Consider the following 19,706-nt stretch of genomic DNA (forward strand, 5'->3'; position numbering starts at 1 on the left):
TAATTGCGTTGTTTGCTCTATAACCTGTATAACATTTGCCTTGCGACCGTGATATATAGGCCTAAGGCCGAGACAATAAGAAGACAGTGGCAGAATAAGCTTCATCACGAAACCGGAAAGCAGCCGCTGTCCAGTGAAGTCCACAAAGTATATGCATGTAACAAACAGTTACATAACCTACTGCATGGTCAAGCAAGTTAATGTTTCCAACATTTTCAGACCACTAAACAACTATTGATTTAAAACCACAGTGTTACCGCATGTCGCAAAGAAAACAGGAGCTGCCTCCTATTCCAGCACCATTTCAACATCATCAAATCACCTAATGCTTAGTCTAATACAGTGACAACTAAAAGATGCCAAAAACAATTTAGGCCAATCAATGTAAGCTAAATATGTGTCTGTCCATTGTTCTGATTTGTGTGTGTGTGTGTGCGTGCGTGCATTCGTGCAAGTAGAAAAAACATGTTGACTCGCCCCTCTTGTAGAGAAACTCCAATGCCATCCTCCGTTTCTTTCATGTTGATGAAACGGTCTATGACTTTGTCATACAGTACATGCTTTTATCCCTTAAATCAAGAGAAGCCAAATGCTCGCTGGCTTCCCTTGCGCTCAATGCTATGGGAGGCAAAACAATGTCATACTCTTTATGACCAGACAGCATCAGATAGATGGTCTACACATGCAGAGACAGAGGGGTGCTGTTTCGCTCGCTCAGATGCTTTCTCCGGTGAGATACAATCAGCCTCTTACAAATTGAAGGAAAATTCTGAAAACACAGAGGGACGAAAGATCAATTATTTTATGTCTTTTTTTCTTGGTCAATTTTTGGGGGAAGCCTGGCTTCACTTCACATCCATGAATACACACCATTGTGTGTGGATATCATCAAGAAATGCCAATGAGGCACAGTAACTGAGCAGACTGTGGCCCCCACTGTAGAAAACAGCTCCCCCTTGAAGGCCTTTCCCAGTTTGACTTCTTCAGCTCCACTGCCCCAGGGGCTTGTCGGGCCAGCTACTGTCGTTCCAGTTAAAATCAAATGGGTAGTTTTTTAAAAACATTTTAGTCATTTGTCATAGCCATAGTAGTCATAGTCTTGTGAGATAGTGGCTCCTAAGTTACTAGAATTTTTTAGGACTGGTTCCAAGCACACTTGGGGCACTTGCCTGGAAGCCAGTAGAGGGTTTAGCTATATGGGAACACAATAAGGATAACTACTGTCACTATGTGGTCATTGAGTTAGAATTCCTGAGGACGTAGCTGGGGTCCAGAGACGAAATGCCAGGACGGGGTTCCCATCCCATCTCTTAAGTGCCTGAGCCAGCTGTGTGAAGAGACCACAGGAAGAGAGTATGGCAACGTACTGACCATCCACCCTATGTTTTCCATGGCCTACATCAAACACCAGTCCCTTCAGAAACCGGGACTGTATGATGATCCAGCTTGGTGAAGTTAAGTGGGTGGGGCCAGAGGCTTCAACTATTCCAACTGACTCCGATGTATACATTCCCTGCAGTGTGGGGCCACAGAAGAAGACACGTTGCCCGGGGGGTTGTTCGTTCACTGAAGTGGAGTGACGTCGTGCTGTCTATCCGAGTATGTAATGCTACCAAGAAGGAAATAGTACTGGCAAAAAGACAGTTTTTGCCAAGGTATTATCCATTGTTAAACTTCTGACCTCCTCCACACCTCCATCCTTAGTGTCTTAGCCTGCCGTGAACCCCATGATTTTAGATTTGGGGATTCCCCTATCACTAGCCAAGGATGTGGCTTTCTGGGATTCAGACTCCAGGCCTTTCAGAGAGAGATCTCAAAGGCTACTACTCAACTAGTGAACATTGAGGATGTGAGAAGGGACCTGCAGGAGCTGTTGGTGACTGATAATTTCAGTCACAAAGTCTCTATGTCTCTCCTATTGTAGTGGCCAGAAAGACATGGAGCCATAAGGATGTGTGTGAACTACCGAACATTGAACAGACGGACCATCGAGATCAATACACCGTTCCAAGGTTTGACTATGCTGAGTCTGAGAAGAGGTATCCGGTTCATTGGTAGGAATTTTTGGCTCTGAAGTGGGCAGTGGCAGGGGTGGACTGGACATCCACCATTTTGGCAAATGCCAGATGGGCTGTCCAACTTGGGTTTTTTACTCAAAATTATAATTATCTGGCTAAATAGATGCCTAAAAAAAATGGACCGGTGTGGGGGCCTCAAGGGAGGTGTGTTAGAAATGCCATGACCAATTTCTGTTCCCAGTCCGCCCCTGAACTACTTGTCTGGGGCCAGTTTTGTTACATGTACTGACAACAATTCCCTCACCTACATCTTGACCATAGCCAAACTCAATGCCACTGGGCACAGGTGGTTGGCCAGCCTTGCCAACTACAACTTCAGTCTCCAGTACCACCCAGGCAAGATCAACATTGACGCTGATGCCCTTTCAAAGTGAACCAATTCAACTACCCAGCCCTGAAGACAAGTTGTCAGTACCGACCAAGGAAGTCACCACAGTGTGTCAGAAGTTGCATGAGGAAGACCTGCCAGCACGTGTGGCAAACTTACTTGGGGTACCTCCAAACTCCAGAAGGAAGCAGACCTCATTCAAGCACAACACAGTGACCCTGGATTTCAGACGGCACTCCTCCACCAAGCACCCAACAGCTCAGTACAGAGGAACCACCCTAATCTCCCCCTGTACTTAAAGGAATGGGACTGATATGAACTGAAAGGGGAAGTAGTGTACTGGATTACTGGGTGCTGCATGAAAAATACCTTGCCCTGGTCCTGCCCGCACTGCCTGATGAAATGGGGGGCATATGCCCATTTATAGAACAACAACTCTGGTGAAAGATGGGTTCTACTGAACAGAAATTAACCAATAAATTTGGAAATTATGTCAACCTGTGCATTCGTTGAAAAACCTTGCTGAAGAAACCTACAAATATTGACATTTAAATGTTTTTTTAGAGTAAAGTACATCGAAAAAAATCAAAAGAAAACTGCAAACTGAATAGGAGACCAAACAAGCAGCAAACAAAGAAGAAAGGCTTTTGAAAAAGTAACAATTTTTCATAAAATTATACCGTTTTCTTAGCTAGCTAAGTTGTTTACCTGTTGCTAGGCAGTTGCTAGGGACATTCCTGAAAGAAGCTAGCTAGCTAACAAGGAGTGTCTAGTTGGCAGAAGAGAAGAAGGGACAAAGAAGGGACAAAGTGGGACAAAATAAGGACAGAAGAAAAGGGAAAGGGGACATTAAGGTGAAGCAGTCCTCTAAAGACACAAAAGACAATAATACAAGAAACAACACTTCTATTGCCTCTCCCTCTACGATACGCACTTCCGGTTTGGTTTGGAGCGAGTAGTTGCATTCCGCTTTGCTCCACAGGTAGTATTACAGGTAGTATTACATTTCATTTCATTACAGTACAACAGTTTGATTTGTTTGATCTTAGCTGGCTACATAGCCGTCTTTGTATCCAAGATAATTGTGTAGTCTAGAGTAATTGTCGAGGTTACCTAGCCAGTTAGAGGTTACCTAGCCAGCTACACTTTCAAACAAAGTCAACAACGCAGCCACTGCTAGCTAGCCTATTTCACCAGCCAGCAGTACTATATCATTTTAGTCAATAAGATTTTTTGCAACGTAAGCTTAACTTTCTGAACATTCGAGACGTGTAGTCCACTTGTCATTCCAATCTCCTTTGCATTAGCGTAGCCTCTTCTGTAGCCTGTCAACTATGTGTCTGTCTATCCCTGTTCTCTCCTCTCTGCACAGACCATACAAACGCTTCACACCGCGTGGCCGCTGCTACTCTAACCTGGTGGTCCCAGCGCGCACGACCCACGTGGAGTTCCAGGTCTCAGGCAGCCTCTGGAACTGCCGATCTGCGGCCAACAAGGCAGAGTTCATCTCAGCCTATGCTTCCCTCCAGTCCCTCGACTTCTTGGCACTGACGGAAACATGGATTACCACTGATAACACTGCTACTCCTACTGCTCTCTCCTCGTCTGCCCACGTGTTCTCGCACACCCCGAGAGCTTCTGGTCAGCGGGGTGGTGGCACTGGGATCCTCATCTCTCCCAAGTGGACATTCTCTCTTTCTCCCCTGACCCATCTGTCTATCGCCTCCTTTGAATTCCATGCTGTCACAGTTACCAGCCCTTTCAAGCTTAACATCCTTATCATTTATCGCCCTCCAGGTTCCCTTGGAGAGTTCATCAATGAGCTTGACGCCCTGATAAGTTCCTTTCCTGAGGATGGCTCACCTCTCACAGTTCTGGGTGACTTTAACCTCCCCACGTCTACCTTTGACTCATTCCTCTCTGCCTCCTTCTTTCCACTCCTCTCCTCTTTTGACCTCACCCTCTCACCTTCCCCCCCTACTCACAAGGCAGGCAATACGCTTGACCTCATCTTTACTAGATGCTGTTCTTCCACTAATCTCATTGCAACTCCCCTCCAAGTCTCCGACCACTACCTTGTATCCTTTTCCCTCTCGCTCTCATCCAACACTTCCCACACTGCCCCTACTCGGATGGTATCGCGCCGTCCCAACCTTCGCTCTCTCTCCCCGCTACTCTCTCCTCTTCCATCCTATCATCTCTTCCCTCTGCTCAAACCTTCTCCAACCTATCTCCTGATTCTGCCTCCTCAACCCTCCTCTCCTCCCTTTCTGCATCCTTTGACTCTCTATGTCCCCTATCCTCCAGGCAGGCTCGGTCCTCCCCTCCTGCTCCGTGGCTCGACGACTCATTGCGAGCTCACAGAACAGGGCTCCGGGCAGCCGAGCGGAAATGGAGGAAAACTCGCCTCCCTGCGGACCTGGCATCCTTTCACTCCCTCCTCTCTACATTCTCCTCTTCTGTCTCTGCTGCTAAAGCCAATTTCTACCACTCTAAATTCCAAGCATCTGCCTCTAACCCTAGGAAGCTCTTTGCCACCTTCTCCTCCCTCCTGAATCCTCCTCCCCCTCCTCCCCCCTCCTCCCTCTCTGCTGATGACTTCGTCAACCATTTTGAAAAGAAGGTCGACGACATCCGATCCTCGTTTGCTAAGTCAAACGACACCGCTGGTTCTGCTCACACTGCCCTACCCTGTGCTTTGACCTCTTTCTCCCCTCTCTCTCCAGATGAAATCTCGCGTCTTGTGACGGCCGGCCGCCCAACAACCTGCCCGCTTGACCCTATCCCCTCCTCTCTTCTCCAGACCATTTCCGGAGACCTTCTCCCTTACCTCACTTCGCTCATCAACTCATCCTTGACCGCTGGCTACGTCCCTTCCGTCTTCAAGAGAGCGAGAGTTGCACCCCTTCTGAAAAAACCTACACTCGATCCCTCCGATGTCAACAACTACAGACCAGTATCCCTTCTTTCTTTTCTCTCCAAAACTCTTGAACGTGCCGTCCTTGGCCAGCTCTCCTACTATCTCTCTCAGAATGACCTTCTTGATCCAAATCAGTCAGGTTTCAAGACTAGTCATTCAACTGAGACTGCTCTTCTCTGTGTCACGGAGGCGCTCCGCACTGCTAAAGCTAACTCTCTCTCCTCTGCTCTCATCCTTCTAGACCTATCGGCTGCCTTTGATACTGTGAACCATCAGATCCTCCTCTCCACCCTCTCCGAGCTGGGCATCTCCGGCGCGGCCCACGCTTGGATCGCGTCCTACCTGACAGGTCGCTCCTACCAGGTGGCGTGGCGAGAATCTGTCTCCGCACCACGTGCTCTCACCACTGGTGTCCCCCAGGGCTCTGTTCTAGGCCCTCTCCTATTCTCGCTATACACCAAGTCACTTGGCTCTGTCATATCCTCACATGGTCTCTCCTATCATTGCTATGCAGACGACACACAATTAATCTTCTCCTTTCCCCCCTCTGATAACCAGGTGGTGAATCGCATCTCTGCATGTCTGGCAGACATATCAGTGTGGATGACGGATCACCACCTCAAGCTGAACCTCGGCAAGACGGAGCTGCTCTTCCTCCCGGGGAAGGACTGCCCGTTCCATGATCTCGCCATCACGGTTGACAACTCCATTGTGTCCTCCTCCCAGAGTGCTAAGAACCTTGGCGTGATCCTGGACAACACCCTGTCGTTCTCAACTAACATCAAGGCGGTGACCCGTTCCTGTAGGTTCATGCTCTACAACATTCGCAGAGTACGACCCTGCCTCACGCAGGAAGCGGCGCAGGTCCTAATCCAGGCACTACACGCTCTTATCCAGAGCGACTTACAAATTGGTGCATTCACCTTATGATATCCAGTGGAACAACCACTTTACAATAGTGCATCTAACTCTTTTAAGGGGGGGGGGGGGGGGGGTTAGAAGGATTACTTTATCCTATCCTAGGTATTCCTTAAAGAGGTGGGGTTTCAGGTGTCTCCGGAAGGTGGTGATTGACTCCGCTGACCTGGCGTCGTGAGGGAGTTTGTTCCACCATTGGGGTGCCAGAGCAGCGAACAGTTTTGACTGGGCTGAGCGGGAACTGTACTTCCTCAGAGGTAGGGAGGCGAGCAGGCCAGAGGTGGATGAACGCAGTGCCCTTGTTTGGGTGTAGGGCCTGATCAGAGCCTGAAGGTACGGAGGTGCCGTTCCCCTCACAGCTCCGTAGGCAAGCACCATGGTCTTGTAGCGGATGCGAGCTTCAACTGGAAGCCAGTGGAGAGAGCGGAGGAGCGGGGTGACGTGAGAGAACTTGGGAAAGTTGAACACCAGACGGGCTGCGGCGTTCTGGATGAGTTGTAGGGGTTTAATGGCACAGGCAGGGAGCCCAGCCAACAGCGAGTTGCAGTAATCCAGACGGGAGATGACAAGTGCCTGGATTAGGACCTGCGCCGCTTCCTGCGTGAGGCAGGGTCGTACTCTGCGAATGTTGTAGAGCATGAACCTACAGGAACGGGTCACCGCCTTGATGTTAGTTGAGAACGACAGGGTGTTGTCCAGGATCACGCCAAGGTTCTTAGCACTCTGGGAGGAGGACACAATGGAGTTGTCAACCGTGATGGCGAGATCATGGAACGGGCAGTCCTTCCCCGGGAGGAAGAGCAGCTCCGTCTTGCCGAGGTTCAGCTTGAGGTGGTGATCCGTCATCCACACTGATATGTCTGCCAGACATGCAGAGATGCGATTCACCACCTGGTTATCAGAGGGGGGAAAGGAGAAACCTTGTATAGCTTCCAAATGTTATAGGATGTCATGCATGACATGGGCTGTCAGTCCTTAAATCTAGAGCATGGTGTACATTTGAGGTGTTACAGCCATCACTCAGCGGAATTCGAAAACAGATTTAATGTAAAAATGTATCAAATGATTGCAGCTTCACGATAGAAAGAAAAATATTGCAACCTCAAAGTAAAGGCATTGTTAATCTTGTGGAGAAAAAAAATCCCCACTTGAGTGAGAATATAAAATAAATCTAATATCTATTGATTTAACAAAAAAGTGATGTGAAAACAAAACTGCAGGAAAGGTTGCTGATGAGTATATGTCTGTTGCTCTGCTCCAAGGGTCCAACAGACTGAGACAATGAATTTATGTAACTGCCACAATGAGATGAGTGGCATTGTGAAGTCATCAAACCAACTATGACGCAACAGAATTTTCTGAATGATGATGCCTTGCCGTTTAGAACTCTGAGCGACAATGGGACCAACCTTTTTACTGCACAGACACACAAGCAGAGGTTTAGTTTATTAGGATAATCATGAACTACTGCACATGCAGCACTCTTCCTGTGGTCCACATAAAACATACAAATACATGACCAAGTACAGAAAGACAATAACATAAGATATTGCATTCAATTCAAAATACAAAATTAAAATAAGAGTTATATATAGGAGAGAAAACAAAAACACTTGACATTTGACACTATTTTTATATACAGTACAGTTAAATGTGTTAATTGGAAAGAGGAGAGACGATTTGATACAAGATGTTTTTTAAAGCTGAACTTGATTTTTGCCTGTGTAACCTCTTATAGCAGAGCATTCCACGATGACATGGCTCTGTACATAACTGAGCAACGCATTAAATCTGTTTTTGGTTTGGGTACCGTGAAGAAACCCATAGGGGCATGTCTGTTTGAAGTGTATGCAAATATATTATACAAGTGGTTAGAACTAAAAAGACTAGAGAAGTAGTCAATTTCTCCTCAACCATGAGACTGTCATGCATGTTGTTGATGTAAGTTGTGTGTGTGTTAAGTGCAATGTGTGCTGCTTTTTTTGAGTTTTTCTTTGCTGAAACCTGACCAGATGACCTGTGTTTTGTTCTTATTTTTCAGAGTAAATAACTCACGGACACTAGAGAAGCTTAACCAAGTTTAATTCTTCCCAAAGGGTCGTTACAGCTGTAATTCAGACAAAAAAAAAACATTTCACACAAGCACTTATATTTAACCCTTTCTCCTAGGCTGAGTCTCCTCCTCCACAACTGAACAGCCAATGCATCCCTGTTGCTCGACAGAACCTTAGTGATATCTGTTCTTTCTCACTTCATCCCAAAGTGAGAAAAAGTGCTCACCCCAACTCAAGGCTTTCATGGTTATTGATACCAGACTGTGTCTCTTCTCCTCCCAGAGGATCCCTGATGGCTAACAACAACATATCCTGACATAATGTAAACGTTATATATTACCCTCTCTCCCTCAGTGACATTGTTAGTTTCTAAGATCTCCACCCGTCTCCCCTTATCAATGGCTGCCACATGTAATCACTTCCCTGCACTCAACACATTCCAAGCTTAGTTGCACACACTATATACCTTCCTCCTATAACCCTTAACTTCTGTTGTAGACCCTCAACCTTAGCACTCCATCAGTGACACGAATAAGTAACATTTCATATTCTCAACACCTGACAGTAATCAAGATGGGACAAGATCAAAGCCTGAACAACTAGTACAGTTGATCTTTGTGTCAAAACACAGAACATCTTTTTCATAAGACATACTGTACCTCTCCGCATCCCCACGACTTGACCATAATAACTGACCATCCAATGTTCCCTTAGATAAATTAATAAGTATATTTTGAGTCATTATTTAACTATTTTGAACCCGATTCAATGCAATGACTGTAATAGTAATTCGAGTAATAGTAATTCGACAGAATTTGGAAACCTACTGTAACCCCCCAAACAACAAGCCTGACGTGGCAAGTAATAAACGGCCATTGTGTTTTTAAAAGTCGGACAACTCTCACCCTATTGACATAAATGTCTGCACCATTTACCTTTAAGTTGCTTTATCGGTTTGCTTCTACCCTTGAGTTCAGACAAAATGATGTAGGTCTATACCAAATTGCTGCTGTAATGTTTTCATCACAGCAATACCTTTGCATAGCTACAGCACTCATGGATAATAGTTTTTAGAGAAACTATTTTGATTGCACAAATTGAATTAGACAAATGTTTTTAGAGTATATCGTGTTGTAGGTGCCCTAAAATGATGGATAGAATTAACAGGGTATCTTTATTCGGCACTCCACCAGCATTTTCCCTCTACATTTTAATATTCATGACCTTGAACAGCAATCTTCTGTCCACTATACAGATAATGGAATACATATGCTCCCTTGTATGATGTATTTGTACATATTTGAGATGCCTAAAACAGGACTAAAATATGGCCCCTGACAAACTGCTTTGGGTGGCAAATATAGAGCAAAATATTAATAGGCTATCTATTACCTTTCCTTACTGTGGTTAAAGAAACATTATTAGGAAGAAGAATCAAACAGTTTAGAACAACATATTTAGCTAGATAAGCAATTTAAGCCACCAAAGACCTAGGCAGGGCTGGATTAAGAATTACATGGTGAACAAAAACAAATCCAACCAGGACTCAAATCGCAGCTCCTTCGACTATCCAAAACCCATTAGGCTAACAAGGTCGCTACACTTACCCCAAAGATGTAGGCCTATAGAATATCTGAAACCTATGATCCACACTTATTTTGCTTTCCTTCGTGTTTTCCTGTCCACATCCTGCCTTTTTTAATTCCAATCTTCTGACAGAAGATCTTTTTTCTTATTTCCCGTTTTCGTCCTGTTTTCTTTCTTTGTGGACGTTATTTACATGCCTCACCAGATGAGCCTTCTGAGTGAATCCTTTACCACATACTGAGCAGACATGTTGTTTCTCTCCTGTGTGAGTCCGAATATGTTCATTTAGGTGTCCCTTCTGATAGAAGCTTTTCCCGCAATCACCACAGCTAAATGGTTTCACTCCTGTGTGAGTCAGTATGTGTGTATTTAGGTCTCCCTTCTGATTGAAGCTTTTTCCACAGTCACCCCAGCTAAATGGTTTCACTCCAGTGTGAGTCAATACATGCTTCCTTAGGTGCCCCTTATGATTGAAACATCTCCCACAGTCACCACAGCTAAATGGTTTCTCTCCGGTGTGAGTCAGCATATGCCTCCTTAGGTCCCCCTTGTAACTAAAGCTTTTCCCGCAGTCACTACAGTTAAATGGTTTCTCTCCTGTGTGAGTCCGTATATGTTCGGTTAGGAGCCACTTCTGATTAAAGCTTTTTTTCCCACAGTCACTACAGCTAAATGGTTTCTCTCCTGTGTGGGTTCGAATATGTTCGGTTAGATATCCCTTCTGAATGAAGCTTTTCCCGCAGTCTCCACAGCTAAATGGTTTTTCTCCTGTGTGAGTCCGTACATGGTTGGTTAGGTGCTGCTTGCGTTTGAAGCTCTTCCCACAGTCACCACAGCTAAATGGTTTCTCTCGTCTCTCCTGTATGAGTCATCATGTGCCTGGAAAGAACCCCTTTGTATTTGAAGGTCTTGCCACAAATGGGGCAGGGCTTCTCCACGTGACAGAGTCGGACATGGGCTTTCAGTTTACAGGTGGAATTGTAGTGTTTTTTGCAGAATCAGCATTCCCTGGGTCTCATCTTGGTGAGTCAAATGCCTCTGCAGGTCAGCTTTCAGAGCAAATGTTGCACCACAGTCATGGCAGCATACTGTTTTTTTAGATGTGGTGTTCCTGGAGTCATTGTATTGATTATTTAGGTGGGTCGCATTGTCAATAGGTTTGAGATCCACTGGTTTAGAGTCACTCTCTACATTCTCCACAGTCTGGGTTTCAAGAAGAGTCAAGGACTGAAGTCAATCCTCCTGATCACATTCACTTTTCACACAAGGAGGAGTGCATTTGAACTCTATGATATCAACCTCCATCCCTTGAAGCTTCTCTTTCTCCTGACTGGTCCAGAGTTCCTCCTGTTCCTCTTTAATCTGTATGGGCTCTGGATCCTCCTGCCCCAGTCTGGTGCTCCACTCCTGCTCACAGTACTGCTGCTCAAAGGGAACATCCTCTTCAGAGACAGCGAGAGAGAGTTGCAGGGAGTCTGGAGGGAAGAAGAAGAAGGGAGCAGATATTATCTATACAGCCTTTAGACATCAGGGTTGGGGTCAATTCAAATTGAAGTCAGGCAATGCAGGAAGTAAACAGAAAAAAAAGATTTTTTTTTTTTTTTAATCCATTTTCATTTACTTCTCAAAGTTGAGAAAAAAGCTGAATTCTTTACTCTCTTCTCAGTCATCCACATACCCCCAAATCTCCGCTCAACGCAACTTCAAAAGTCCACTATCACAAGATTCGGAAAGTATTCAGAACCCTTCACTTTTTCCAAATTTTGTTAAGTTACTGATTAAATTTCGTCAATCTATACACAATTCCCATAATGACAAAGCAAAAACGGGTTTAGAAATGTTAGCAAATTTATGAAGGGAAAAAAAAAAAAAATATATATATATATATATATATACACACACCTTATTTACATAAGTATTCAGAACCTCTGCTATGAGACTCGAAATTGAGCTCAGGTACATCCTGTTTCCATTGATCATCCTTTAGATGTTTCTACAACTTGATTGGAGTCCACCTGTGGTAATTTCAATTGATTGGACATGATTTGTAAAGGCACACACCTGTCTATATTAAAAGGTACCACATTTAACAGTGCATGTCAGAGCAAAAACCAAGCCATGAGGTCGAAGGAATTGTCCTTAGAGCTCTGAGACAGGATTGTGTCGAGGCACAGATCTGGGGAAGGGTACCACAAAATGTCTGCAGCATTGAAGGTACCCAAGAACACAGTGTTCTCCATCATTCTTAAATGGAATAAGTTTGGAACCACCAAGAGTCTTCCTAGAGCTGGCCGCCCAGCCAAACTGAGCAATCGGGGGAGAAGGGCCTTTGTCAGGGAGGTGACCAAGGACCCGATGGTCACTCTGACCAGAGTTCCTCTGTGGACATTCGAGAACCTTCCAGAAGGACAACCATCTCTGCAGCAATCCACCAATCAGGACTTTATGGTAGAGTGGCCAGACAATAGCCACTCCTCAGTAAAAAGGCACATGACAGCCTGCTTGGAGTTTGCCAAAAGGCACCTAAATGACTCTGACCATGAGAAAAAAGATTCTGTGGTCTGATGAAACCAGCGAAGAGCCCGATCTCAATCCTATTGAGCACATATGGGACCTGTTGGAACGGAGGGCTGGGGCCATTCCCCCCAGAAATGTCCGGGAACTTGCAGGTGCCTTGGTGGAAGAGTGGGGTAACATCTCACAGCAAAAACTGGTAAATCTGGTGCAGTTCATGAGGAGATGCACTGTAGTACTTAATGCAGCTGGTGGCCACACCAGATACTGACTGTTACTTTTGATTTTGACCTCCCTTTTGTTCAGGGACATATTATTCAATTTCTGTTAGTCACATGTCTATGGAACTTGTTCAGTTTATGTCTCAGTTGTTGAATCTTGTTATGTTCATACAAATATTTACACATGTTAAGTTTGCTGAAAATAAATGCAGTTGACAGGGAGGACATTTCTTTTTTTGCTGAGTTCATTTCCATTGTTAGAGCGGTCAGTTGACCATCTTGTCAATATAATAGCTAATATTTGGTGAAAGTGATGACCCTTCTGCTTTGCTTCCATATTTTTTATTTTACCTTTATTTAACTAGACAAGTCAGTTAAGAACAAATTCTTATTTACAATGACGGCCTAGGAACAGTGGGTTAACTGCCTTGTTCAGGGGCAGAACAACAGATTTTTACCTTGTCAGCTCGGGGATTCGATCTAGCCCAACAATCTAACCACTAGACTACCTGCCGCCCTATATACTTTCTCATGTTGTTGTGAATGGGCTTCAAGATAACTAAATTCATTAAAATAAGCTGAAGTTATTTTAAATCAAATTATATTTATTTTTATGGATGCATTTACTTCTACCAAATGCCTTGTGAAAATGTTCAATTGTGTTTTCATATGACCAAAATCTTCATCAAAGGCATGTAGTAGAAATTAATAGAGCCCTCAATGGAAAGCCCTGGATCAGAGATAATATAACATATTTTTTTAAATGGGTATCACTTTTAAGCCCTATTTGCACAGGAGCAATATTACTAGAGAACATTGGTTATGCAACTATTGCCCCAGAGGACGATTTGGACGGGATTAGGTTGCTCAAAACTGGCCCCTGTAAAAAAAAAATATATATATTTAATAAATTGATCGCTATGCAGAAAGTCTGGAGGTTTTTATTCTAGGCGTTAAGATATTTCAACATGTCCCAAGTTTCTAAGCCATACCCAACCATCTTTGGTATAGTGTCGCCATAATATTTGAATTGAGGAAGTGTGATCATAATCATTATTTTAGCGATCCGATAGTAGACGTCCTAAAATATCCCCCAAGCCTGCAGACGAGACCTAAACAGCGCACTTGATGGTTTTAGGCCAGGCTTTGACAAATATACAGTACCAGTCAAAAGTTTGGACACACCTTCTCATTCAATGTTTTTTCTTTATTTTTATTATTTTCTGTCATCAAGGCAAAGGGTGGCTACTATGAAGAATCTCATATAAAATATAGTTTGATTTGTTTAACAATTTTTTGGTTAGTACATGATTCCATAGTTTGTCTTCACTAGTATTCTACAATGTAGAAAATAGTAAAACAAAGAAAAACCTGGGAATTAGTAGGTGTGTCCAAACTTTTGACTCGTACTGCATATATAGGATTTGAGTTGAGAAAAAGTCTATCCACAAATGTAAAAAAAATAATAATAATAATAAAAAAAAAGATGGCTTCCGTTTTACAGGCTGCTAACCAATTGTGCTATTTTGTGTGTCTTTTCACATTGTTTGTACATTATGTTTCTGATACCGTCTTATGACCGAAAAGAGCTTTTGGTCATAGAAAACAATGGCGGAAACATTATGTTAAAAAAAAATATAATAATAATATCACAATTGGCCAGGGGCCCGTAAAGCGGCAGCCATCCCCTCCGGCACCATTCTCACATTTGAGATCGTGTCTCAATGTCATCAAGGTATGAAATTATTGTTATTTTAAAATACAATCTCTTTTTGGGCTTAGTTGGCCAATGTGCAGTGTAAAAAAAATGACCGACATAACAGATATGGACGGGACATGAATTGCGGATGTGACGATTTGTGCTTGTGCACATAATTAGGCCTACATAGCGGACAGTCTAAACTCCACTCCAAGGGTGAAAGAAGTTTCAGATGACTCCACCAACAGAGGGGAGCAGAGACAAGGCTTTGTGGAATCTAACTGACTACATCGATTAGCCCAAGGTCAATACTTCAAAATGTTATAATTATGAAACGCCTAGCTTGTACTTATGTTTGTCCTCTGTAGTTGTGTGCCTTTCTTTGCTTAAATACATACTTTTTCAATAAAGGTTAATCAAATACAACCAGACTGTTGATTCAATTGGCACATGCGCTTTAGCGCTGAGTTGCCATTTTAGAGCAACAGCAATGAGCAAACAGTCAGTGGTTGCATTTGATTAAGCTGGTATTTTTTTTATTCGGCTTTCATATTGGCAGGTTAACTAACAACAAACTCCACAACCAAAAGTATGAGGACACCTGCTCATCGAACATCTCATTCCAAAATCATGGGCATTAACATGGAGTTGGCCCCACTTTGCTGCTATAACAGCCTCCACTCTTCTAGGAAGGCTTTCCACTAGATATCTGAACATTGCTGCGGGGACTTGCCTCCATTCAGCCACAAGAGCATTAGTGAGGTGGGGAACTGATGTTGGGCGATTAAGCCTGGCTCGCAGTCGGTGTTCCAATTCATCCCAAAGGTGTTCTATGGAGTTGAGGTCAGGGCTCTGTGCAGGCCAGTCGAGTTATTTTGTATGGACCTCGCTTTGTGCACGGGGGCCTTGTCGGAACTGTTGCCACAAAGCACAGAATTGTCTAGAATGCCATTGTATGCTGCAGCGTTAAGATTTCCTTTCACTGGAACTAAGGGGCCTAGCCCGAACCATGAAAAACAGCCCCAGACCAGTATTTCTCCTCCACCAAACTTTACAGTTGGCACTATGAGGGAAATTGTGCTGTAACTGGTATTACACTACTATTAGACCGTTCATTGAATATTGACAGATCATCTATCTGCTAGTCAGATTAGTATGGCCCATGTTCTTTCTATCTGCCCACAAATCATAGGCTTTGGTCTCTAGATTGAGTGTGGTGGATTTACTGAGAAATCAGTATAATATGTCTTCTAACCATGGTTCAGTCTGTACTCAGCATAGCTGACGGGAGGACTTGAACTAAGTGGGAAAACTGCAGGACCGATGGACCCGTTTCCTTCAGGTCCGCTTTTTCCTGTTAGAGTGACTATGACTGAGAGATCAGTACAGTAGAGGTCATGTATTCTAACCTGCCCACAAGTCTATGACTATGTTTGGGCAGAAGGATGAGGGAAATAGTTCCTGTAACTAGATTACAGTGCTATTAGACCAATCATTGAATATTGACAGGATATTGAAGCATGAGCTATCTGAGATTAGTATGGCTCATATTCTGTTTATCTGCGCACTAGCCATTGACTATGTCTCTGGACTGAGTGGGGCGGATTGTACTGAGGACACAGTATATTGTGACACAGTGTGTCACAGTACTGTGGGACTTGGTCGCAGCCATTGCTGGGCCCGACCTTTTCATTAAGTGGGAAGTGTTTGGCTCAGCAGGGAGTACATTTTGGAGCGTTGCGCTCCACGATATAGAGCGATAGTTACTAGAGTTGTAACTCCAGTTGGAATAGTGGACCCGAGCCCCATAGGACTTAACGTCGCTATTGCAGAATGCAGGCTTTTGACAGCATGTACTAAAGTCGATTTAATCACATTCGTCCCCACGTTTGGTGACTGTAATTTAGGCTGTGACAATTTAAAAGCAGCAGATAGACCTACAGTATATTTTAGCATGAAGTTTTGTAGGGTGACCTGATTTGTAACTATTAAAATAATTTTGAAAAGATTGTGAACCTAAGTGTCAATTTCGTCCCCCAAAAATCTAAGTAACAAACTCGTCGAAGTTTGAGTATTAATTTAATGTTCAAAGCATCCTGAATACACCTGACCTATGTTTTTTATTTTCCACCCTGGTCATAGGCCTAAGCTATGTCAAAATACGTAGAATGGCAGGAAATTCGCTTTAAAAAAAATATATTCCCCAATCCCCTGTCTAGGGGTTGTGCCAGGGGGCAATGAAATTCACATCGCAAATCTCACTCTAAACTTAATTCAAAAGTTGGCAGCCCTGAAAGCAAACTTTTCTAGCTATGCCAGGAAGAATCGGGCATCATCCGCTCGTTATGGATGTGTCCAAATTAATGTGAATAGAAAGCAGCTTAAACAAACGCAAATGTAGCTACCAGCTGCAGAGGTCGTGACTGTGTTAGCCGTAGCTAGTTGGCTAGCTAGCAAGCAAGGGGCAAGAACGTTGCCAGCGACAATGGAACATAGCTATAGAACGAACAACTGCCTGGGGCAGCGTCTAACGACTGGGTCGCGTCTAGTAACCAAAAGATGACAAAGCATGAATTACCTTGCAAAAAAAAAAATGTCCCCCTGGTAACTGTACTTTAGTATTGTTTTATTTGGCAACTGTGTTATATAAGCGGTATAAAGGCCTGAGTTCTGTACATTACCTTGGAAATATTGTCGGCGTTTATCCACTTACATAATTACATAACCCTATCCCCCGGTAGATCTCTACAATCTACATACGAACCAATTCTACATAGTTTTATCTTCGGGGTGATCCGCAGCAATCTCCGTAGCCGATCATTCTCCTCCTGGTACTCTGCCACCGTTTTCTCAACTGCCGCGAAAATCTCCAAGGCAGCCGCTGTTAAACGCTCATTTAAAAACTCACGAAACGACTGTAGTTTAGACATTTTTCGACTGAGCGAGGTGGGTAGTCGGCGGGTCTTCACTCCGCAAGGAATTTTCATAACCAAAACAAACCAGTCTCTACTTCTACTTCCTTTTACTACTTCTTTGAGTTTCATGACGAACTACACACACATGGTGTATTGTTGCCACCAACTGGACGGGGGTGAAAACATTTACAAAATAAACAATTCCATAGGGGAAGGGAAAATGAAGATGAATCCACACAAACTGCAAAAAAGTATTAATAAAAAATATATACATTCCCACATCTGCAGTCATGAAACTCAAATGCCCTGCTCAGGATCTGGGGCCTGAGAGGGTGGGACTGCAGGAGACAGTAACACACATGCATGCATACTCCCAGATGTTGTTGGTGTACCAGCCATATGATAACCAACTATTAACAAGTTTACCATGGCAGACAACCGTTTCCCTTCACACCAATACATATAAGCTGTTCATGTGACATCACCATAACTCATATTCGTTACAACATATGCTTTTACCATATTTATTTAAAAGCTCAAATTTTCTTTCTCCAAGGAATCATCTTTTATGCCGTGCAAGTGAAAAGGATAATCAAACACGTCCGCTGTTGCTGCATTGAATAATACAGTTGCCATGCAATCTGATATCTTGTGCTTTCTGTCCATTCCTTTGAAAGAAAGTGGATTGTCCTACGGGAAATTCTCTCTGAAGGATGAGGGAGGGATCCTGCAGGTTGTCCTAGAGGAAAATGTCCATGAGAATCTTACCTACAGGATATCCCAATGTATTTTGGTGCCAATTCCTGCAGGATTTATTTGACGACTATCTGCAGGATTGTTTTCCTGCAGGAATTTTTTTGTAAGGCCAGTTAAAACATTTTGCTCCTTGGTCATTCTCTTCTTCTAAACTAATTCCAGTTTTGTGGTTTTCTTCTTCTTTTGTGTTTAACAGCGGCTGGTGAACCCAGAAATGTGCAACAGCGCCACCAGTTGGATGGGGTTTACTAATGTACAAAGCAGCCAGACCAGTAGTAAAGGGAATACCATAACTAATTAAATCCAAGCAAACAGTGGTTATCATAGACTGGCTAGTCAGTTGGTTTGCTAAGACAACTGAGAGGCTAGTTAACTAGCTAGTTAGCTATTGTTTTTATTTTAACAAGAACAGAAGAATTGGCTTGGAAATGGCATAAGCTTGCTGAAATGGAGCGGATCTCCCGAGTGGTTACTCCAAGGTGGACTTTTCCTGTAACTGAGGTGCAGTGACCCTTTGCCGCCCTAGCTGGCATCACCCAGGTGGGTGCTAAACAATGTTTGAGAAGTACCTGCCCACAGAGCCTACAAAGAGGCTGGGGATGGCAATTAATTCACATGAACTCAACTAGTGAACACACAATGTCAGGATGAGGCCAGTAAGCCGTGGTCCACCTTCCTTATCTCCCACAGTGATTAGCCAACACTTACCATCAAGGCCAGTACTGGGCCCGGCTGAGATATGTAGGTGAAGTCGAGGCCCCTAACAGAGTGCCTTCGGAAAGTATTCAGACCACATGACTTTTTCCCAAAAATGTTACGTTACACCCTTATTCTAAAATGTAGTAAATCGTTTTCCCCCCCTCATCAATCTACACACAATACCCCATAATGACAATGCAGAAACAGGTTTTTATAAATGTTTGCTAATTTATAAAAAAATGAACATCACATTTATATAAGTATTCAGACCCTTTACTCAGTACTTTGTTGAAAAACATTTGGCAGCAATTACAGCATCGAGTCTTCTGGGTATAATGCTACAATGTTGGCACATCTGTATTTGAGGAGTTTCTCCATTCTTCGCCGCAGATCCTCTCAAGCTCTGTCAGGTTGAATGGGGAGCGTTGCAGCACAGCGATGTTCAGGTCTCTCCAGAGATGTTAGATGGGGATCAAGTCCGGGCTCACTCAAGGACATTTAGAGACTTGTCACGAAGCCACTCCTGCGTTGTCTTGGCTGTGTGCTTAGGGTTGTTGTCCTGTTGGAAGGTGAACCTTCGCCACAGTCTGAGGTCCTGAGTGCTCGGGAGCAGGTTTTCATCAGGGATCTCTTTGTACTTTGCTCCGTTCATCTTTGCCTCAATCCTGACTAGTCTCCCAGTCCCTGCCGCTGAAAAACATCCCAGCAGCATGATGCTGCCACCTCCATGCTTCAACGTAGGGATGGTGCCAGGTTTCCTCCAGACATGACGCTTGTCATTCAGGCCAAAGAGTTCCATCTTGGTTTCATCAGACCAGAGAATCTTGTTTCTCATGGTCTGAGAGTCTTTAGGTACCTTTTGGCGTGCTGTCATGTGCCTTTTACTGAGGATTGGCTTCTGTCTGGCCACTCTTACATAAAGGCCTGATTGGTGGAGTTTTGTTGGACACAGTTAAAACAATTGCTATTTAAAAGCATTTTGTTGTGTTACATCCTAAATTTAAAATGGATTAAATT

General features: G+C 43.8%; 1 protein-coding gene and 1 pseudogene across 1 annotated transcript; both read right to left on the reverse strand.

The window, feature by feature from the left end:
- Positions 1 to 8,309: 8,309 nt before the first annotated feature.
- On the reverse strand, positions 8,310 to 10,753 carry LOC139541155 (gastrula zinc finger protein XlCGF57.1-like; the record flags this gene model as incomplete). Its single annotated transcript, XM_071345461.1, has 1 exon — positions 8,310 to 10,753. A coding segment is annotated over one exon (723 nt), but the record flags the coding sequence as incomplete, so codon positions are not given.
- On the reverse strand, positions 10,752 to 17,352 carry LOC139566757 (uncharacterized; annotated as a pseudogene).
- Positions 17,353 to 19,706: the final 2,354 nt, after the last annotated feature.

Source organism: Salvelinus alpinus, chromosome 2, assembly GCF_045679555.1.
Source record: "Salvelinus alpinus chromosome 2, SLU_Salpinus.1, whole genome shotgun sequence".
Classification (NCBI taxonomy): Eukaryota; Metazoa; Chordata; class Actinopteri; order Salmoniformes; family Salmonidae; genus Salvelinus; species Salvelinus alpinus.